The sequence below is a fragment of the Mobula hypostoma genome, chromosome 8 (assembly GCF_963921235.1).
Source record: "Mobula hypostoma chromosome 8, sMobHyp1.1, whole genome shotgun sequence".
NCBI lineage: Eukaryota > Metazoa > Chordata > Chondrichthyes > Myliobatiformes > Myliobatidae > Mobula > Mobula hypostoma.
This window is the reverse complement of record NC_086104.1, coordinates 39,166,728-39,190,722: the sequence shown is the minus strand read 5'-3', so window position 1 is coordinate 39,190,722 and position 23,995 is coordinate 39,166,728. Positions and strand designations below refer to the sequence as shown.

The following is a 23,995-nucleotide window of genomic DNA, read 5'->3' as shown; positions in this document are numbered from 1 at the left end:
TAACCAGTTCCAATATGAGTGTCCAACTACCTAGCCTTGACTGCAATGTGACTTAGCTCATGACATCTCAGTTCACGAGCCTAAGTCAGGAGAGTTTATTGAATACTCTCCAGTTGCCTAGATGAGTGCAACTCCATCAACATTCAGCGTGCAACAGTATCCAAGACAAACCAGCTCACTGGATTGACACATTATCCAGCATCTAAATCATCCTTTCTTCCCGCAGTTGACATACCATGTTTACAAACTGTGTTGTTCTCAAAATGTACTGCGATTACTGGCCTCAGATACTCGTGACAGCATCTTGCAACACAAACCCTTAGCTAATATGCTGAATAGGACGAGGACAGCAGGTGCATGGGGCAGTAGGGTTCTCCAGTAACTATTCCTACATTGCTGCTGGGTCTATTTGCTGGTACTCTTTCTTCACTCGGATTTTAAGAGTGCTTTCAGCTGCGGTGTTTCAAAAAGATGTGACTCATCACCACTGCCCTGAAGGCACTAAAAGATGGGCAATAAATGCTTGCTTTGTCAGCACCACCCATAGCCTGAATAATAAATAAATCAAATACCTGTTTTATTTGGTGAGCTGTATCTTTGAAGTAGTGAGAAGATCAATGTGGTGTTCAAGTTTATCTCAGTGCTCTACCTTGTGCCGGCTGTACATTTTAAATATTTCACACCTACAGGCTCTTGGGAAGCTAGGTAGTTGGCTGCAAGAAAGTGAAAGGGTTTTACAAGCAGTACTGTACAGGGTTTGTGAAGCCTTCCTAGGAACTCGGTCTATGATCTGAGCTTGAAAGCTCGAGTAGTTAGGGGAGGATAGTATTTTATCTGACTGATTATTATCATATAAAAATTAGTTCAAATTTGCATCTTCTGTTTAAATTCTTGCCAGCAAATACATCTCCAAAGAATTAAATGTAAATCAACTTGACCTGAGTTACCTTGGGAACAGTGTAAGCTGGATCCTTTTGTGCAAGTTGCATCAGTTGTTCCAGACCATTGATTAAAGGTTTCACCTCTGCCACCGGTTATTAGGTTGACTGAAGTATAACAGGTTTTTAATCATTTCCCATTTATTTTGAACATGCTCGAAGAGCCAAACAAATGAAAGCAGCAGAATCAATCAAGCTGATTTGAGGTCCATGGAACCAGAACACAAAAGTCATCATGTTCATTTGTAGCGCATTGGCTATAATCAGTGCCCCTTAGTAAGCATTGTGTAGGGAATTAAAAAGTTTTCCCAGAATGTTACCAGGGATAAAGAGCAAGACCAGATAAAAGTTTATTTTATGCTATTTTTAGAGCAAAAACCATGAATAATTTCTCCAAAATGTTGAAAACCATTATTTGTTTTGTAAATGACAGATTTTCTACAGGTGAATAGACTTGAAAACCAAAATAAATGAGAGTTGGAGGAAGGGCAAGGGAAAATACTTCCTGCAGTCTGGAATTGAATTCAGTAGTGTTCAAGAATGAATTAGGAAAAGTACTTGAGGGGAAAGCAGTTACAAGACTTTGGGGAAAATACAAGGGGAGGTGTGGGATTAATGCTTCAAAGAACAAAGCAAATAACAAAATATTGCTTCCTCAAAGAACACTTGTATAATTTTTTGTGCAGAAAGTTGTGAACTTTGACAATGCACTTTTAGTTTTGTGTGTTTTTATTTTGGAGAGTGAGGGGAATCTCTACAGAAAATTTTTCTGCCAAACTCTAAACGTTTTATCACCCTACCAATTTGAAAATTGGCTCTCCCAATTTTCACTCAGGGCTGTCATTGTAGGGAGAGATTAGAAAATCCAAGACTAAGATGCAATTGTTGCTTGTAGGATGAGGTGATGACTATCCTCCTCATTCTAACTTGCAAAATTTTCAATAAAGATTTATAAACTTGGTAGGATATGATAACCTAACTAAATCCTGCCAGGTTGCTATTGGATTAGTTTAATTTACCACTTTACCAAACGGGTCTCATAAATGTGAAATTCTCATAAAGTACTGTTAATGTTGTTCCTTTAGCTGTATCCTTTGGATCTTATTTAACTTTTTTGCCTGGCTGATACAACCTGCCTTCAACACTGAATAAAACTGGTAGGCTAGAACAGAGACCTGACTATGATTTAGCACTCTGTCTATCCCACTTAAATAGGTTCAGATCATGGTTCATGGATTACTGGTGCATATGACTGCACTTATTAGCAAGTGCAGCAAAAAGGCAGTTAAGCAAAATATTTGAAATGCTGCCAAAGTACCAAAGCTTGTTACGAATTGTATTGGCAAGTCGCTGTGGGGTATCATTCAAAGAGTAAGTTAGTAAACATCTGTGGTTGTTCATTGTTTTGACGCCTACAGATAAAATGTTTCCTGCTGACTGATGGCTGTTTTTTTGTTTTTGTTTTTGAATTTGAAAGCTAACATTAAATTTATCTCTGAAATGGGAGTTTTACTTATTATGTATTTCATATGTTTTGAATACGATATAAAACCAACACCCATGATGAGGGTTGTGTTTTTGGTTAAAGTGGGAAGTGGTGCCAGCAAGAATGTTGCTACTGAGAGTATATGCCAAAACAAAAATTATAGAAAAGGCAGTGGTAAACAACAAAAAAAAATTGAATTCATTAGCTGTTGCTTGCAATTCAGGAGCCACCAAAATGATTCTTTCACTGTCAGACTGATTTGCCAGTAAATTAATATTTTCAAAAAAATCATCTCAAACCTGTAGAATGGTTTTGGTTCCAGTTTTTAATGTTTATTGTCGTTCTTCAAGTTTAACTTCTGGCCTTTATTTATAATTTCAATTGGCATCAAAATCTGCTGTTGAATCAACCTTAAAGTGTTATAAGATTGTATACCTTAAGGAATTATACATGCTGCATTGTGTTATGTATTCAGAATATATTAAAGTATTTAATATCTTTTGGTCATTTTGTTGCAGCCTTGCAGTTCATCCAGACAAAATCAAGATTGCAACAGGACAGATAGCTGGAGTAGACAAGGATGGAAGAGTAAGTTTTAGAATACTTCAGAATGACAGCATATAATATGATGCGGTAAAGCCTTGGGTACCATAGGATTTTGATGCACCCTTTAAAAATGTAATGCGAATGACTAAAACAACTATAGGAGTGTAAGGGGTTTCTTCTTTTATGTTACTGCGTAGGCTAATTAAAATGGCTTCTTTGTTATGTTAACTGCTGAGAACGTTCTCCTGCTAGCAGCTGGTTTGGGTTATGTTATCGATAAGAGAGCGAACAAGCCAATTGGGATAGATGTTATTCTTTCTAGTGTGTCTGTAAGTTATTGTGATGTGCGGGTTTTTGGGCAGAAGGCGCGATAGAGAGAGAATGGACAAGGTGCTATGAGCCGGTTAATGGGGTCAGACCCCGAGCAGGAGTCCGAGGTCCAGGGTCTACGGCGAGGAAAGGAGACTGAGATAGACCCGTATGGAGCGTCTGTTCGACCACCGTGGTTGGTTCCAGGCGGCAGGTCGAGGTGGTCAGAGGGGATCGAAGGGGGAAGAGAGGATCGTTACTAGAGCTCCAACTGTTGTGCACGAAGAGATTGAACTTTGATAAGTGTGGCACCTTTTATTTTCCTTTTATATTTTATCTCTATTAATTATATAGTTCCCGGAATGTAAACTGTAATTCATTTAATCGTATATGGTGTATTGTCTGTTATTTGGTAGGGTGGGTGGGGTACATCACACAGCATCCACACAAACTTAATTACTCAGTTTGGCGGGGCCGAGGGCTGTTTCCCTAGACGACAGCGAGTTGAGCGATCCTGCCGCTTGCCAGGAGGGCTACAGGAGCAAGGGCAGGCCAAAAGGCCATCAGCCTTGCTCTGCCAATTTAGTAAGACCACAACAGATGTGACTGTTAACTTCAACTCCATTTTCCATGCCTTTCTGCTGTAGTCATCTACCCTATCACTAAATCTTAATGTTTCTGATCCTCATTCTTAAAAACTTCACACTTCTTAGTCCCAATTGATTTAATTTTCTTCTTTAGTCACTCATTTTGGCCTAAATATCAATATAGCATTTAGTTTTTAAAAAAAGATATTGCAGAAATAATAGGGCAGAAAGCTGATTTTACCTGATAACCAGCATCTTAGGAGTTCAAAAGAACTACAGACCGTAGTTGGAGGTAAACTATAAAATCTGTTAATTACTAAGATAATATTTTTGCACTTGTGAAATAACAAGATTGGACAGAGATGATAAAATTTAACAAGTTACCAAATTTCACAGCATAATCCGGTGATATTAATCCTGATTCTGATGCAAGAAAAATTCTTTGACAAACCTGTAAACTTCTAAAATTCCAATGAGTAGAATAAATTTGAGTGAGCCTTTATTGCTATAGTGTATTTCAACTGCCAGAAGGCATTTAATAAGGAGTCACAGCAGATACTAAACAAGTTAAGAGCTAATGGCATTGGGGGTAATTCACATTCAAGATTGCTTAATGTCATTTCCAGCACATAACTGTAAGGAGAACAAAATAATTGTTACACTGGATCTGATGCAGCACCAAAAAAAAACCATATTAAGATAAAAAAAAATACAATAATTAAAAAATGCAATGAATATAAATACAGGTTTCCCCCACCATCTGAAGGTAGAGTGTTCCTATGAAACGGTTCGTAAGCCGGAATGTCATAAAGTGAAGAAGCAATTACCATTTATTTATATGGGAAAAACTTGTGAGCGTTCGCAGACCCAAAAAATAACCTACCAAATCATGCCAAATAACACATAAAACCTAAAATAACAGTAACATATAGTAAAAGCAGGAATGATATGATAAATACACAGCCTATATAAAGTAGACATTGCTGCACTGTCCACTGTAGCGAAAATCTCACGCAAGTGCTCTCGGTAGAAACACTCTCTCCAGTGACCTTTAAGCTATGAAGCTGCCAAATCATACCAAATAACACATAAAAATACACAACCTATATAAAGTAGAAATAATGTATGTACAGTGTAGTATCACTTACTGGAATTGGGAACACAGCACCGAGCACACTGATGATGGTGTGTTAGCTGAGTTGTCAGAGGTTGGGGTGGTGGGACACTGGGGTGTCATCTCATCGTCGCCTGTTTCCATCAGGGCAGGCAGGTCATCTTCTTCTATGTCTGCCTGCCTCGATGTCGAAGGTCGAGGTTTGTCGTCTGCTGTGGCTGATGTGGAAGGCTTGAAAACGACAGTATGCTTGACTGCTTAGCCTCGCGCATTTTTTGTGTCATACAGTTCTTTGTAAGCACTCAAACCATCCTGCAAATACGCCTTAAACCTACGTACCCTTTCAAAACTATAGTCGTACTTTTCTGCAATCATTGTTGTCAATTGCAGCAAAAATCTCACGCAGTTGCTTCACGTTCAGTTCCTGGACGACTTCACTTTCGGTCCGTTCGCTACTGATTCAGTTTCGATTGTTATCCTTTCCTCTTCCAATTGCATCAGCTCTTCATCTATCAGTTGCTGGTCATGGGATGCCAAAACCTCTTCAACATCATCTTCGTCAACTTCCACAAGCCGAACTCACTTTGTCCTTACTTCGTTCACCACGATCAAAACGCTTAATTATGTCCAGTTTTACACTAAGTGTAACACCCTTACGAGCTCTTCTAGGCTTTTCTGATACCTTAGAACTCATCTTGCTAACGGATGCTCAAAATAAATCGACATAAAGCACAGATGCTCACACACATGTGCTTAAGCAATGCTGGCTGGAATGCAGTTCCGGGGGAGGAGCTTGGCTGTTCGGGGTGCGTGCTGCCTTTTATCACGCGCTGCCTTTTTTAGGAGCAATGAAAACACCTTCTGTTAGTGTAAACAGGTAACTAATGTAGGTCTTTCGTAAAGCGAACGTTCGAAAAGCGGGGGACACCTGTACATAAGATAGCTTACATGCATTGATTGTATGTAATACACTGGCATGGGATAATGATTAGTTGATCCTTGCTTGGTCAAAATAAAATAGATAATTTTCTGTTTAGATGGCTAGTGTAATGTCATGGTATTCAATGCTGAGGTCCTAGCTTTTCTATATCTATAATTTCTGTGAGAGGGGCAAATATAGTTCAGGTTTGCTGATGATTCTAAGCTGTGTGGCAGCGTGAATTGTGCTGAGTAAGGTGAGAGGCAGTAACTGAGTGAGAGTATAACAGATGATATGTAATGTGGGGGGAAAAGTAAGATAATACCATTAGGGGCAAAAAAAATGTGAAGTGGGATAGTTTGCAAATGATGAGAGGTTTGAAGAAAAACATCAGAAGGTCAAGCAGCTTCTTTGGGAAGAGAACTGTACTTGAGGTTCATTTTCTTGACTTTTAATCAGAAACAAAACAAACTCGAAATCAAATCTAAACATGAAAGCCTGCAGGTGCTAGAAATTCAGGGCAATGCACACAAGTAGCTGCCACATGGCTTTTTTACTCTTAGACTCAATGTCCTAATCAGTGAAGACACGCATGTTACATGCCTTCTTTATCACCCGATCATTTTCGGGAAGCTATGGATTTGGAGCTCAGTATCCTTCTGTATATCAACGCTGTTAAGTGCCCTGCCATTAATTGTGTACTTTCTCCTTGCATTTGGCCTCCAACACTTCACAGCTGCTTGGATTAAACTCTGTGCAATTTTTCACCCATATCTAAAACTAATCTGCATCCTTTGTCAGCCGCCTTCTTCACTGTGCACAGCTCTACTTAACTGTAAATTTACTAACCTACCCGTCTACACTTTCATCCAATTCATTTATGTATATCACAAGCAGAAGGCCTCAGCACCAATCCTTGCAGAACACTTCTGATAAGGGAGCTCCAACCAAACTAATACCCTCGCCACTCTCTGTCTTCTCTGGGCAAGCCAATTCTGATCTAAACTAGCAAGTCACTATGGATCTTGTGCATCTTAATCTTCTAGATCATTGTACTCTTATATAAAAGGAATTTAAATTTTCTACCTGCTCAGCATTGTCTGCCTCTGTTTTAATCACAGTTACATTTACACTGAAAGCATTGTAAATAAAGCTTAGCATATCCATTACCCCTGCCTTCTTAACTTGCTCTAGCTTTATTATATTCCAGAATGCAAATTATTTACCCCCCTCCTGAAATTCTGATCTGTCACATTTTATTAATTTGCCTCTCAAATGTGTCTTTATTGGGTGTACATCTCTTTAAAAAAAATAACTGCAGCTCTCTACTTTTTCTAAGTTTTCTTATTTCTTTCATCACGACTCTTTTTGACATCTTCCATTCTTTCTCATTTAATTTGAGTTGTGGCAAAAACCCCACAAAAGTAGGCCCTCTGATTCCATGCCAAACAGTGAGCACTCATTTACTTTAATCCACCAGCAAAGCATTTTATTCTCCTTATTTTCTAATCAGCTATTCCAACCCTCCCTCCCACCTTCTGATTCTAAAGAGGCAACTTACAGTGGCCAATTAACCTTCCAATCTAGCATGTGGGAAGAAACCAGAGTACCAAAAGAAATCCCCACGGTAACAAGGAGAACGTGTAAGCTCTGCACACACAGCACTGGATGTTGTGATCAGGCCTGTCATTAGAGCTATGAGGTTAAGGCTCTACTTGCTATTGTCTGTGTCATGCCCTTTGTTCTATTCAACCTCTGATTCTCCCCTCCAGCATCTCCTGCCTTCCTGTACCAAGGTTTTGAGATTCTTGCCTGAAATGTAATGGTTAATGTTCAATAGCAGAGGCCATGCAATTGGTCAAAGTTGTGTTAGTCTTAATTTACTATGAGCAATCTTTTGCCTTGGAGTCGTCCCCAACTGGGAAGTCAGGGATCAAGTTTGTATATGATTCACCAACTCGCTGGGTAATCTTGGTAAGTTATTAGTTGAGCAGCTGAATGTTTCAATTAACTTTTTTTTTGTGTCTAGGATTTTCATAGCTTAATAGCCTGTTGGGTTTGGAGTGTTTTAAAAATATAGTATTGTTGTATTGTCCAAGCAATTGTTCATGTAATGCTCTTCCTTTTCAAAGCCTAAGCACAAGTATTTCAATTCAGCCCCTACAGCCTCATGTACGAGTATGGGATTCAGTTAGCCTTGCAACACTACAGATAATTGGCCTTGGAACTTTTGAACGGGGAGTTGGTTCATTGGCATTCTCAAAAGCTGTAAGTATGAAAGGAAATTTATATTATAAATTACTTTTGTAAATTACCATTGCTAATTGCTTTAGGTTTTAATTCTTTTGGCTTGAATATTTGCTGATTGGAATACAAGAACATAAGAAAATAGGAGCAGGAACAGGCCAGTTGATCTCTCAAACCTATGCACAATACAGTTTGATTATTACTCATTAGCAGACACCTCATTCTACTATTCTATAGCATTCAGTTCCTTGATATTTTTTAAAAATCCACTTCTTTAAATAGTCCAATGATCTAGCCCTATAGTCCTCTGGAACTGAGAATTCCAGGGTTTCACTATCCTCTGTGAGAAGAGACCATTGACCTTAGTTTTAAATGACTCCTCCCCATAACCTCGTAATGACTTCCCCTCATTCAAGATTCTCTTGCTTGTAAAGCTATTTATTTAACCTGACACACTCTTTATTGATACTATTTAATTCAATAAAATTTTGAATTCCAAAGAAAATAAATCATTTCTTAAAGCTGTCTGTAATTAGATAGCCATTCATCCACAGAATTAGCCTGGGGAATATCTTTAGGACTGCCTCAAACACAAGTATTGGTGATTTCAAGTTTTATTTTAGAGCCCCAGTCGAAGCATTATAACTTTTCCTTACTAATGTTTCAGAAACTGTTACTAATGCATTTTTGTTTTCCTGTGGTTTGACATTTTTGTTATTTTGCCTCTGAAATTAGGAGTGGGCAATCATGAGTTTTGCCAATGATTTGATTCTTTATAAAGGTGGCCCTTCCTTTTCAAATATGCAAACAAAAAATTGCTGTAAGTTGAAAATTGATCCAGGTTTCTTATATCATCAGCATTAACATTACTTTGTTTATTCAGAGGAACCAGATCTGAAAATTCAGTTTCTCCTAATCTAATGCCTTTCCCTCCCCAAAATGGCTTTATGTAGTCGTTAAGGAAAGAGAAAAGTAAAGCCCTTTGGTTCGGTGGATGTTAAGCTATTCACAGCAGGAAGATTCAGGCTTTTGACTCTGGATCTATGCTATCATCATAGTGCTCCATTCTCAATGTAGGAACCAAAATGAAATCTCAAGTTAATGATGGAAAAAAAGAGAATGAGAACCAATTATCCCTCTTACCCAGCCCCAGCTGTTATTTATGTATTCCTTGTCAACCATCCTGACAAATTTAAGTTTAAAATGAGTCAGCTAAATAACTCGAAAGATTTTTGATTTGACAATAAGTTATTGCCAAGGACTTCCACCTTCAGACATGGATAATATCACTGCTGATTGTCATGTATGTCGTAAGCAATCCAGAAGCTATTATCACATATAACTGAATATATTATATCTAGAAAATAATTTGATTGCATGTTGTCAATGCATTGAAGCAAGTTGAACTGTTATTGTAAACAACTGAAAAGCAATTTAAATAGGCCCAGTGAATATTGTCAGCAGTACCATCATGAAAACTTTGGGATCAAAAGGAAATAAACCACTCTGAGTTGATTATTTTCACATAACATTTCCACCCAAATTTCACCTGTATGCTCATTTTAACATAGTAAAGTGTCTGAAAGCTATCAGACATAATTTGACATCAAAGCATATAAATAATATATCAGTGACTTAGATGAAAATGTGATGGTCTGATTAGTAAGTTTGCAGATGTCATGAAACTATGTGGTATTGTAGATGGCAAAGAAGATTGTCTAGGAATACATCAGGACCTACTATAAATTAGCTGTAAAGTTAGGTGGAGCAGTGACAGAATTTAATCCAGACAAGTGTGAGGTAATAGATTTTGGAAAATTCTGATATGTAGAGTGAATGTCAGGCACCTTAAGATTGTTTAGGGACTTTTGGGTGTAAGTCTGTAGCTCTGTCAAGGTGGTGACACAGAGTAATAGTACAGTGCTTTCACAGGCCTAAGCGTTGAGCATAAGAGTGAGACATCATGTTGCAGCTCTACAAAATATTGGTTAGATCACATTTGGAGTATTGTGTAATATTCTGGTCACCACAATACGGGAAGAATGTAGTAGAAATAGAAAGAGTGCAGATGCAGTTCACCTGGATGTTGCCTGAGAAAGGAGGATGAATCCTGGCCATTCATGAAGAAGGCACACCGGCAGCTCTACTTCATTAGGGGTTTGTAGAGACTTGGTATGTTACCAAAGACTCTTGTAAATTTCTGTGGATGTATGGTGCAGAACATTCTGACTGGTTGCATCACAACTTAGCATGGAGTCTGTAATGCACAGAATTACAAGGAGCTGTGGAGGGTTTTAGACTCAGCCAGTTCTATCACAGTCAGAACCATTGAGGACTTGTTCAAGAAGCAGTGAGTCAAGAAGGTGACTTCCATCATTAAAGATGCTCACCATCTGGGGCATACTCCCTTCACATTACTACCATCGAGGAAGAGCTTCAGGAGCCTGATAGTCTACACTCAATGTTTTAAGCTTCTTCCCCTCCACTATCAGATTTCAGAACAGCCCATGAATACTACCATATTATTCGTCTCTTTCACTATTTATTTAAAATATTTTTGTGCCTTCATATAATTTTTATGCATTGTACTGCTGCTGCCAAGCAACAGATTTCATGATGTATGGCAATGATAGTAAACCAGATTCCGATTTTTTTTTTTGCTGGGTGGTGGGGGGAGATTGGCTTGGTTGTGTTTATTCTCACTGGAATGTAGGAGGCTGAAGGCTGACCTTATAGAAAGGCATGGATGAGTTAAATAGAAGAATTTTATTTCCACAGTCGGCCAGTCTCAAGCTAAAGGGTATGGGGAGAAATTTAAGGAAGGTCTAAATGATATGCTTAAAAGACATATGGGCAGGTATGGGCCTAATACTGCTTAATGGGATTACCGTTGATAGGTATTATGGTTGGAATGGATGAGATGGCTGGAAAAGGCTGATTTATGTGCTTCTACACTAATGAAATAGTGACTTAATGGTGAAATTCATCAGTGTAACATCAATTTTATGTTAATAAGCTTGTAATATCTAATATATTCTGGACTAAATATATGTATACCTACTTATTTCTATGCCTTTCAACTTTTATTTTATGAGCTTTTAAAAGGTGAAATTACATACTCCTTTTCATTAATTACTTTAGGATTCAGGAACTCATCTCTGCGTAGTGGATGACTCCAATGAGCACATGCTAACTGTATGGGAGTGGCAGAAAAAATCCAAAATTGCTGAAATAAAGGTACGTTTGATAGTTGCACGAAGGTGAACGTCATCTTGCTAGTTTCACGTTGAGTTTCAGGGTTGCAAGCTTAAATGTATGAAATGCTCCTATCGTTCCTCATTTTATCTATGATAGTTCTGTACATCAATGCTACTATATTGCATTAATTGGAGCAACATTAAAAGGTAAAATTAAAATGTAAAGTGTTGGAAAATTTGACTAGTATTGCAGCATTTGTAGTGAAAGAATTGATGTTTTGGGCATAGATCTCTGCATCATATAAATGGTTTGAGACCTGAAGCATTAACTATATCTCTTTTCAGAAGCTGTCTGACCTACTGATTATTTACAGCGTTTTAAATTTTTTTTCAAACGGGGAAACATAGAAAACCTACAGCACAATACAGGCCTTTGACCCACAAAGTTGTGCCGAACGGGTCCCTACCTGAGAAATTACTAGGCTTACCCATAGCCCTCTATTTTTCTAAGCTCCATGTACTGATCCAAAAGTCTCTTAAAAGACCCTATCGTATCTGCCTCCACCACTGTTGCCAGCAGCCCATTCCACGCACTCACCACTCTCTGCGTAAAAAAATTTACCCCTGACATCCTGACATCTCCTCTGTACTCCCCATGCCTTAAACCTGTGTCCTCTTGTGGCATTCATTTCAGCCCAGCTCTGACTATCCACACAATCAGTGCCTCTCATCATCTTATACACCTTTATCAGGTCACCTCTCATGTTCCGTCGCTCCAAGGAGAAAGGCCGAGTTCACTCAACCTGTTTTCATAAGGCATGCTTCCCAATCCAGGCAACATCCTTGTAAATTTCCTCTGCACCCTGTCTATGGCTTTCACATCCTTCCTGTAGTGAGGTGACCAAAACTGAGCACAGTACTCCAAGTGGGGTCTGACTAGGGTCCTATATGGCTGCAACATCACCTCTCAGCTCCTAAATTCAATTCCACCATTAGTGAAGGCCAATACACCATATGCCTTCTTAACCACAGAGTCAACCTGCGCGGCAGCTTTGAGTGTCCTATGGACTCGGACCCCAAGATCCCTCTGATCCTCCGCATTGCCAAGAGTCTTACCATTAATACTATATCCTGTCATCATATTTGACTAACCAAAATGAACCACTTCATGCTTATCTGGGTTGAACAACATCTTGCAATTTTTTAAAATGTTATTACAATTGTAATATTTACAAAGCTTAAATTGCTATATATAGTCAAAAATTACTAATCAATTAAGAACACAAAAAAACTACATGCCCCTAAAAAGATTGCACCACCATTCAATAAGATTATTGGCTGATTTAGATCTTGGATTCAGCTTTGGTTTTCTTCCTGTTTCCCCATAACCCTTTATCACTTAATATTTTAAAGGTCTATCTTTGAGTCTTAAATCTGTTCCATGATTTCCTTTCCATACCTCTCTGTTAGAGGTATGGAAGGGAAGCGGATAGTGAGGTCAGCTGAGAAGATCATCGGGGTCTCTCTTCCCGCCATTACAGACATTTACACCACACGCTGCATCCAAAGCATTATGAAGGACCCCTCGCACTCCTCATACAAGCTCTTCTCCCTCCTGCCGTCTGGCAAAAGGCACCGAAGCATTCGGGCTCTCACGACCAGTCTATGTAACAGTTTCTTCCCCCAAGCCATCAGACTCCTCAATACCCAGAGGTTGGACTGACACCAACCTACTGCCCTCTACTGTGCCTATTGTCTTGTTTATTATTTGTTGTAATGCCTGCACTGTTTTGTGCACTTTATGCAGTCCTGGGTAGGTCTGTAGTCTAGTGTTGTTTTTGTGTTGTTTTACGTAGTTCAGTGTAGTTTTTGTATTGTTTCATGTAGCACCATGGTCCTGAAAAATGTCTCGTTTTTACTGTGTACTGCACCAGCAGTTATGGTCGAAATGACAATAAAAAGTGACTTGACTTGACTTGTTGCAGGGAATTCCAGAGTTCCACAAACCCGAGATCTTAGCACTATGCCACTAGTTCTATGTTCCACATAAAGGGAAAGCATCCTCAGACACTCAAATATTTAAGAAACATTTTTCTTAAGATTATTGGAAGTTTACTGTGTTAGTAAAAATGGAAAATACTAAAGTTTACTTTGCTCTTGAGCCTAGGCATGTTAGAGATAGCCCCTCTCTACAGCTGGCCATAGCTGATGCTCTCAGTAGATTTTTTAAAAAAGTTGTTCTATTTCCGAGAATTTAACATTATCCATTTTTTAAAGAATCCAAACAATTGTGAACTGTGTTTTATATATGCAACACATGCAAAATGCTGGAGGAACTCAGCAGGCCAGGCAACATCTATGGAAAAGAGTACATTTGATGTTTCGGGCCGAGACCCTTCATCAGGACCGAAGGAAAAAAAGATGAGGTCAGAGTAAGAAGGTTTGGGGGAGGAAGAAACACAAGGTGATAGGTGAAACGAAGAGGAGTGAAGTAAAGAGCTGGGAAGTTGATTGGTGAAAGAGATACAGGGCTGGAGAAGGGGGAATCTGATAGGAGAGGACATGAAGGCCATGGAAGAAAGAAAAGGGGAGGAGCACCAGAGAGAGATGATGGGCAGGTTAGGAGATGAGGTGTGTGAGAGAGAGAAGAAAATGGAAGTGGACAATGGTGAAAGGGGGAAGGGGAGCATTACTAGAAGTTGGAGAAATCAATGTTCTTGCCATCAGGTTGGAGACTACCCAGACAGAATATAAGGTGTTTCTCCTCCAACCTGGCTGTGGCCTCATCGCAATAGTAGAAGAGGTCATGGATTGACATATTGGAATGGGAAGTGGGATTAAAATGGGTGGCCACTGAGAGATCCGGCTTTTTCTGGCAGGTGGAGCGTAGGTACTCGGTGAAGCGGTCTCCCAGTGTATGTCAGGTATCACTGATACACACTGATATTTTGTCACAAACGAGAGAAAATCTGCAGATGCTGGAAATCCAAGCAACACACACAAAACACAATGATATTATATGTTAAGATTTGTCATTTGACGTAGAATTGTAATCAGAATTGGGTTTAATATCACCAGCACATGTTGTAAAATTTGTTATGTGGCAGCAGTACAATGCAATACATAATAAAAATTACAGTACAAATTACAATAAGTATATATTCTGTATATATAAAACAATTAAGTAGTGCCACAAGAGAGGTGAAAATATAGATATTTTAAAATTAATGATCCCTATTGTTATCCAGGATAAATAGAGGTCATAGTGAGCTTACATTAGAAAGCTGATAAAAATCTGGAAGACTAAAGTAAAAGTAGAAAATGCTAGATGTATGCAGCAGGTCAGGCTGCATCTTTGGAAAGAGAAATTGCTTTAAATCAAATATCATTTATTGAAAGGGAAAAACAAACCAGACCAACATCACTAACATCAAGGCTTAAGTTCAGAAAGGGTCATCCACCCGAAATGCTAAATCAATTTCTCTTTCCATGGTTATTACTAAGTGTTTCAAGCATTTTCTGATTAGATGGTTGATGCCAATTTCAAAAAGGAAAGGGCAATAGCATCAAGAAAGATGGGTCCTTTCTAACAATATGTTCATACGTGAGAAAGATAAAATTGTTGACAATGTTAATTTGACAATTATAACTTGTACCATATTAATCACAAGGCTTAAATTTGTTCCCATAGTTGATCATTCTGCTGTGTGATTATGAGAAAAGGTGTATCTTATTTTTATTTGTTGTTCCATAGAGTTAATGTAAAGCTTTTGTTGTTTTGTTTTGGACAGAGTACCAATGAGTCTGTGCTTGCTGCTGATTTTCACCCTACAGACCCCAACACAATAGTAACATGTGGCAAATCGCACGTATTTTTCTGGACGTGGAATGGAAATTCCCTTGCTAGAAAACAGGGAATTTTTGGGGTAAGTTTAGAGATGTCGAACTAAACACAGGTGTCCTTCTGCCATAACTTACTGCCTCCTGTGACAGATTTTGGATGCAAACAGACAGCTTGCTCAGTTTTGTTGCGAAGGAAAGGTTGAGTTCTTTCCTGTTTTTTTAAAATGTGAATTATCAACATATCGCCTCAATCTTTCTTAGACACAACAAATTCCATCACTTCTAAGCCTCTTGCACCAAGGTAATCCCAATAAATATTGGACAAGTTAAAATCCCCCCACTATTATAACCCTATGATTCTTGCACCTTTCTGTGATTTACTACATATCTGTTCCTCTAATTCTTACTTTCAATTGGGATGTCTATATTATAACTCCATCAAAGTGATCTGCCCTCTAATCATCTTAAATTCTATCCAAAAGCCCTCATTGGACGATCCTTCCAAGATATCTTAAGTACTAACATTTTGTTGACGTAAATGCAGTTGAGCCTGCCAGCTCTTCCATGCCTTAAATCTGAATTATTCTCTATCAACCTGACTTGATTTATCCTCTGCATTTTTTCCCACTTGCTCTATTGCTACTATGCTTTCTACCCCACTGTAAATTAGTTTAAACCCTCATGAGTAGTGTGAACAAGCATCCCTACAAGGATGTTGATCCCCTTCCTGTTTTAGTGCTTCTTGTACTGCTCCCACAACCCAGGAAGCGACCTCTATGATCCAAGTACCTAAAGTGTTTCCAATATCAACGCTTTAACCATGTGCTCATCTGTCAACCCTGACTCGATGCATGGTGCAGGGGGTAATCTTGAGATCATCAACCTCAAAGTCATGTCTGATTCCTAAAACTCATTCTGCAGGACCTTATCCCTCTTACGACCAATGTGTTCTCCAATATCTGGCTATTTTCTCTTGCTTATCAAATGTTCGTTACCCAACCCCAAACATTGCTGACCTTGGCACCAGTGTGGCAGCATAATATTTCACTCTCAACCACAGAAACACTTATTGTTCTGCTTGCTAATGAATTCCCCACTGCTACTCCTCACCTATTGTAGGTAGTCCATGTCACATAAGCCTGTTAGAGAGTAGCAATTTTGTGTCAAGTCTGAAATCCTGGTCTTCACATACACCCTTTCTCTACCATCCAGGGACTGTACTGTGCATTGAAAGCAGTGCTGAATTCCATCGTTGATGTCTCTCTTTGGGCTGTGGTTCCCAACAATATCTGGAGTGCTCCACTTTATCAAGATCTTATCAGGAACCCTGATTGTCAAAAATATGGTTGACGTTTCGGGCCAAGACCCTTCGTCAGGACTAACTGAAAGAAGAGATTTGAAAGTGGAAGGGGGAGATCTGAAATGATAGGAGAAGACAGGAGGAGGAAGAGATGGAGCTAAGAGCTGGAAAGTTGATTGACAAAAAGGATACAGAGCTGGAGAAGGGAGAGGATCATGGGACGGGAGGCCTGGGGAGAAAGAAAGGGGGAGGGGAGCACCAGAGGAAGATGAAGAGCGGGCAAGGAGTTATTGTGAGAGGGACAGAGAGAGAGAGAGAAAAAAAAAGGAAATAAATAAATAAATAAGGGATGGGGTAAGAAGGGGAGGAGGGGCATTAACAGAAGTCAGAGGAATCAATGTTCATGCTATCAGGTTGGAGGCTACCCAGACGGAACTTAAGGTGTTGTTCCTCCAACCTGAGTGTGGCTTCATCTTGACAGTAGAGGAGGCCATGGGAGATTTCATATCAGAATGGGAATGGGACATGGAATTAAAATGTGTGGCCACTGGGAGATCCTGCTTTCTCTGGCGGACAGAACGTGGGTGTGTTCAGCGAAACGATCTCCCAGTCTGTGTCGGGTCTTGCCAATATGTAGAAGGCCACACCGGGAGCACCGGACGCAGTATACTGTATCACACCAGCCGACTCACAAGTGAAGTGTCACCTCACCTGGAAGGACTATCTGGGGCCCTGAATGGTGGTGAGGGAGGAAGTGTAAGGGAAGGTGTAACACTTGTTCCGCTTACAAGGATAAGTGCCGGGAGGGAGATCGGTGGGAAGGGATGGGGGGATGAATGGACAAGAGAGTTGTATAGGGAGCGATCCCTGCGGAAAGCAGAAAGGTGGGGGAGGGAAAGATGTGCTTGGTGGTGGGATCCCGTTGGAGGTGGCAGAAGTTACGGAGAATAATATGTTGGACCTGGAGGCTGGTGAGGTGGTAGGTGAGGACAAGGGGAACCCTATCCCTAAAGGGGTGGCAGGAGGATGGAGTGAGAGCAGATGTACGTGAAATGGGAGAGATGTGTTTGAGAGCAGAGTTGATGGTGGAGGAAAGGAAGCCCCTTTCTTTAAAAAAGGAGGACATCTCCATCGTCCTGGAATGAAAAGCCTCATCCTGAGAGCAGATGCGGCGGAGATGGAGGAATTGCGAGAAGGGGATGGCATTTTTGCAAGAGACAGGGTGGGAAGAGGAATAGTCCAGGTAGCTGTGAGAGTCTAGCAACACACCTCAAAGTTGCTGGTAAACGCAGCAGGCCAGGCAGCATCTGTAGGAAGAGGTACAGTCGACATTTCAGGCCGAGACCCTTTGTTGCGTTCACCAGCAACTTTGAGGTGTGTTGCTTGAATTTCCAGCATCTGCAGAATTCCTTGTGTTAGCTGTGAGAGTCTGTAGGCTCTCCATCTTCCTCTGGTGCTCCCCTCCCCCTTACTTTCTCCCCAGGCCTCCTGTCCCATGATCCTCTCCCTTCTCCAGCTCTGTATCCCTTTTGCCAATCTACTTTCCAGCTCTTAGCTTCATCCCTCCCCCTCCTGTCTTCTCCTATCATTTCGGATCTCCCCCTCCCCCTCCCACTTCCAAATCTCTAACTATCTCTTCTTTCAGTTGGTCCTGACGAAGCGTCTGGGCCCGAAACATCGACTGTACTTCATCCTATAGATGCTGCCTTGCTGCCTGGCCTGCTGTCTTCACCAGCATTTTGTGTGTGTTGCTTTCCAGCATCTGCCGATTTCCTCGTGTTTGTGTTGTCAAAAATACAGTGTGTTTATTGGGGGCAGGTTGGTGAATGATCTCGGTGTTGAGTGCAAAGCACCTTCCCTTTGCTTAAGTGAATGCATTGAAAATAGCTTGAAGTTTAGCGTAAACTTGAGAAACGCTGTCTCATTCTGCCCTGCAGAGCTAATGTATGGTTAGAATGACAATAAAGTTTTTTGAATCTAAAGTGTGTGGGGGAAGGGATGCTGATGGGTGTTCCAGCAGTTGTTCCCGTGCTTTAGTTTGGCTCCTTTTGTTCATAATACACAGAAAACAAAAGTGGTTTAATTTCCAAGGAATTAGCATCCTTTGGTTTCACATGTATGCTGTAAACTGAACTTTCCATTGGATGGAAAAATTTAACTTTGCTTTTCTCTTAGCCCCTCATTGCTCATGGACTTTGGGGAGAATTGCTTTAATTCCTTGATAATGGCTTTTACAAGGCAGAATATAAAATGTTTAATGTAAAGAGAGGAAAGTGGACAATACAAGATTATGAGGAGAAAGCAATAAGTAAGCAGAGATTGGGCATAAAGTCACTTTAATTTTCTTTTAATCTCCAAGCCAAAAAGAGAAGAAGTTTTCCTGTTTAATAATTCCCTAATTATGCATATTATTAAATAAAATGGACAAGTATAAAAAGAATCTTCAGCACTTTAACAAGTATTATCACAAAATCAAAATGCTGCAGTAATCTTGAACAAATGTAACCTTAGTTTAACTGCAGTTGCTTTTATTTAAGTTTAGGAAACTAGGTTCAGTGTCAGTTTAAATTGGTTCTCTTTTTTTTTGTATACTCAATGTACGTACTCTTAATTCTGAAAATAAAATTCAGGAAGCATCATTTCATCATTTTAGTTGGCAATGTTTCCTGTACTCTTAAATTGAATAATGTGTAACTTTGTACACATTCAGAAAATACTCGCAGAGATGCAGTTGAAGAGAAAATTAAAATATCAAAGACGTTGCTGTTGGTCTTTCATTCATCTGCGGCTGTTAGCTTGCTGAAACATTCACTTACCTCTATCCTTGCAATATACAAAGCCCTGCTTACTCCCCATAATACAGCCATAGCTGAGTCCAAACAGTCAAGATTTGAGTATATTTGACTGCCAACATGAAATACTATTAAGCCTTACATAACTCTTTCAGAACTATGCCAGAACAAAGCTGACTACCCAGTGGATTTTCTGCAACAGCAAATCAAGGGGGTTATTAGCAAACCTACTAATAACCCCCTTGATTGCTCCCTTCAGGCTGTTGTTTAACATCCAATATGAGCCATCTTTTCAGCTGGATTTGCTGCATTCCCTCCCTCTCCTTCTCACTGAGCCCAAGTCTTCAACTTTGTTTGCAGTCACACTTTCCCATAATTCTTCTTTCTCCCTCTCTATATGACCTTCAAGAGTTTATTGGAGAAATCCACATTCCACTCTGTGATTCCATACCCACTGATCTGCAAGCCACACAACTCCCAGTTATTCTGGTAAATGTTATAAATGTTGTTTGTACCTCAGGCTTGTAAGAAAGATACTGAGTAATGTTAATCAAGATGTAGATTGTACAAATGAAATTGTTAGGCTAGATTTGAGGAGAAGTTCATGAAGCTGTGGGCAGTTAGTGTAATGATTTACAGCGCTAGCTATCCTGGTTCAATTCATGGCACTGTCTGTCAGGAGTTTGTCTGTTATCCCCATGACATCGTGGGTTTCCTCTGAGTGCTCCGGTTTCCTCCCACATTCCAAAGATATTCAGGTTAAGGTTAGTAAGGTGTGGGCATGCTATGTTGCTGCCAGAAGCACAGCATCACTTGCAGGCTGCCCCCAGAAATTCTTGGGCTGTGTTGGTCATTGACGCAAACAACACGTTTTACTGCATATACATTGAAATATCGAAACACGACAAATACAACTGAACTTATCTTAAGCATATTCAGGATGGTTTCTTACAATAATATGTTGAAGTCCATACAGGTAGCACATTTTGAAATCTGGTATCAGGGTTTATTTTGATCTTTTATTAAAAGGTCCCCGAAGGCAGAATGATCATTGTATGCTGGGAATGTTGTATTCAATTTGTTGGTTAAACACTTGAGCCTGAAATTAGAATCCTAAAATTAAATTAGGGTAATTTATAATAGAGTTACAGAAAAGTGGAAGATTAGATTGAAGGGTAAGATAGTAGATCAGCAGTAACAGACATTTAGGAACCAGTTTCACAATTAAGTAATCCAACATTCAAATGAAAAATGTTCTGCAAGGAGAATGTAACATCTGTGAAGGAAGAAATAAATAATGACATTAAATTGAAGGCAAAGACAGAATATTGAGAAGATTGCTGATAAATCAGGGTATTTGGATTTTCTTTTAAAAATGCTGCATAAAAATAAAGTGGCAGAATATAAAATGTGAGAGTAAATTAGCAAATAATATGAAAACAAAGAGTTTCTGTAAGCATAAAGGGAAAGAAAATAACCAGACTTTGGTCTGCTGAAGAATAAGACTTGGGAATTGATATTGGAAATAGAGCAATGACAGAGACTCTAAGTAATTATTTGGCAGAGAAATGGTAGATGGAATTTAACCTGGACAAGTTTAAGATGATGGGAGGTCAAATGCAAGAAGAAAATTACTGCAAGTGGCAGGATTCTTGGGAACACTGTGGTTGTCAGTCCATATCTCCCTGAAAATGTTAGGTGGATAAGGTGGTACAGAAGGCATATGGCTTGCTTACCTTCATTAGTCAGGGAATTGAGTATAACAGTTAGCAAGTCATGGTCCAGCTAAGGTTGGGCCACATTTTGAATATTGTATGCTGTTCTGGTCATCACATTGGAGGAATGATGTGCAGCCTTTGGAAAGGGTGCAAAAGGAGTTCACCATTAGCTCCAAGGAGAAGTGAAACAAACTTAGATTGTTTTCTCTAGAGTGCAAGGGGCTGAGAGTCAAGTAATTAGTAGTATATACTAAAGGCATAGACAGGGTAAATGATTTTCTTAGGATAGAAATGTCAAGTACAAGAAAGCATAGGGTTTAAGGTGAGGGAAGGGAAAGTTTAAAGGAAAGTTGCAAGGCAAATAGAGGGAATGCCTGGAATATGCTGCCAGAGGAGGTGTTAGATGCAAATACAAAAATTATGTTTGAGGCATTTAGACTGACACATGAACAGACAGGGAATGCAGCATCAAACAACCAAAGCAAAACCCAATTTACATAATATATACAACAGCGCACGTTAGGTTCAGTATTTAAAACTCAGTGTTTTTATCTTTCAGAAATATGAAAAACCAAAATTTGTACAGTGCTTAGCATTTTTGGAGAATGGTGATGTGCTAACTGGAGATTCTGGAGGAATAATGCTAATTTGGAATCGAACTACTGTGGAATCTGCACAGGGAAAAGGACCCAAAGGTAATTGCAGTTGTTACTAAATCTCAAATTTAAATTGGTATTGGCAGAAAGCAAAATACTTTTAATGAAAGAGGTGCAATCTATAACTTGATCATTCAAATAAAAGTGAAACTGAGATCTGCAAAAAAAAATAGGAAGTGATGGAAATAGTCAACCGGTCAGCCGGCAACTGTTGAGAGAGAAATGGTTAATATTGCGGGTCAATCTGAGTAAGAGTCATGAATTGAAACTTTGATTCTGTGCATAGCCTGCTGAGTATTTGCAACATTTTAATTTTTTAAAATATCTGCATTTAGATTTTTGTCTATTATTAAGGTAGTAGTTTATTTAACTAAATAAGTTTTATTAGCTAGGTTTTGATAAGCCATTGCAGAATAGCTACATAAAAATGGCCTGTTAAATGGGTGGAAGTCAGTTTAAAAAAAAAGATTCAGTTAATGTAAAGTGTAATAAAAATCCAGAATTCCAATAGTATATGACCATTGAATATGACGTTGACATTGTAACATTTAATAGGTTTGGTTAGTTAGGAACATGAAAACCCATGGAATAAAATGACAGATAGCATGAAGGGACACAATTAACAATGAGGCAGAAAACAGAGTTGTGGTTTCTCAAGGTTTGGTATAAAGAACAATGTTAGATTTGGGGGAAAAAGATGATTAGGGGTTGCAGGGCAGGCTTCTGAAATTTACATCAAACACAAAGCTTGGAAATTTAGCAAACTGTGGGGAAGATATTGTGCTCTGGCTGGGGGACTATATGGCAGATGAAACTCAATGCAAGAAAAATACTGCATGTTGGTAGAAACAATGAGGTGAAGCAGTATGTGCTGAATGATAATTGAAAAGTAAAAAGATAGGTGTTTGAAAAAAAACAATTTCGAGTTTTAAGATTGTACCATTTAATTTATGTTCAAAACTTTAGATCTTGAAATGTTTCAAAGTAACTGAAACTTTAAAAAGCACTTAATAAAACATCTGAAATTCTGGGTTTTATAAATGAGTGCATGAGGTATGAGAGTCAGGAAGTTATAGTAAAACTGTATAAAATACTAGTTTGGTCCCAGCAGCAGCATTGTGCTTGATCTGGGCATGACACCTTGGGAAGCAACAAAGTTTTTGGGAAGAGTATTTAAGAGAGAAATTGTAAGTAACTTTTAAGGTGCAGAGGGACTTAAAGGTTAATTTACAGGTTGAGTCTGGGTAAAGAAAGCAAATGCAGTGTTTGCATTTATTTCAGGGGGAATAGAATATAAAAGCAACGAGGTAATGCTGAGGCTTTATAATACACTAGTCAGACCACTCTTGGAGTATTGTCAACAGTTTTGGGCCCCATTTCTCAGAAAGGATTGTTGTCATTGGAGAGAGTCCAGAGGAGGTTCAGGAGGATGATTCTGGAAATGAAGGGGTTAACATATGAGGAGCATTTGGCAGCTTTGGGCCTGTACTCACTGGAATTTAGAAGAATTGCCTATTGAATGTTGCAAGGACTAGATAGGGTGGATGTGGAGAGGATGTTTCCTGTGGTGGGGTGTCCAGAACTAGAGGGCACAACCTCAAAATTGAGGGGTAACCCTATAGAACGGAGGTAAGAAGGAATTTTTTTAGCCAGAGAGTAGTGAATCTGTTGAATGCTCTGCCACAGACTGCGGTGGAGGCCAAGTCCATGGGTGTATTTAAAGTGCAAGTTGATAGTTTCCTGATCGGTCAGGACATCAAAGGATATGACGAGAAGGCAGATGTATAGGGTTGAGTGGGATCCAGGATCAGCCATGATGGAATGGCAGAGTAGACCCAATGGGCTGAATGGCCTAATTCTGCTCCTATGTCTTATGTTCTTACAGTCTTATGATAGCAAAGAACCAGAAGCAAACTTAAGCTATTTTTGTGTGTAAAGAGTATAGTAACATACATCAAAGTTGCTGGTGAACGCAGCAGGCCAGGCAGCATCTATAGGAAGAAGCGCAGTCGACGTTTCAGGCCGAGACCCTTCGTCAAGTCCTGACGAAGGGTCTCGGCCTGAAACGTCGACTGCGCTTCTTCCTATAGATGCTGCCTGGCCTGCTGCGTTCACCAGCAACTTTGATGTATGTTGCTTGAATTTCCAGCATCTGCAGAATTCCTGTTGTAAAGAGTATAGTAGTTAGGTTCAGGCATCAAATAAAGTTAGAGGATATGGATGCATGACTGGAACTTAAAAAGAAAATTAAATAAAGGAAAGAAAGGAGGGGAAGAAATGACAAGGGTATAAGGAAGGTATGAGTGTGATGTCAAAGGATTAACTGGATTGTTCTTGTAAAGA

General features: G+C 39.4%; 1 protein-coding gene across 2 annotated transcripts in view; it reads left to right on the top strand.

Moving 5' to 3' along the window:
- Positions 1–23,995, top strand: part of LOC134350481 (echinoderm microtubule-associated protein-like 4) — a 259,312-nt gene that overhangs the window by 169,651 nt on the left and 65,666 nt on the right. For both annotated transcript variants that reach the window (XM_063055692.1, XM_063055693.1), the window contains 5 exons: positions 2,943–3,012; positions 8,057–8,167; positions 11,288–11,383; positions 15,135–15,269; positions 21,556–21,691. In XM_063055692.1, the coding sequence (XP_062911762.1) occupies positions 2,943–3,012; positions 8,057–8,167; positions 11,288–11,383; positions 15,135–15,269; positions 21,556–21,691 (548 nt within the window). The remainder of the gene's footprint in view (positions 1–2,942; positions 3,013–8,056; positions 8,168–11,287; positions 11,384–15,134; positions 15,270–21,555; positions 21,692–23,995) is intronic.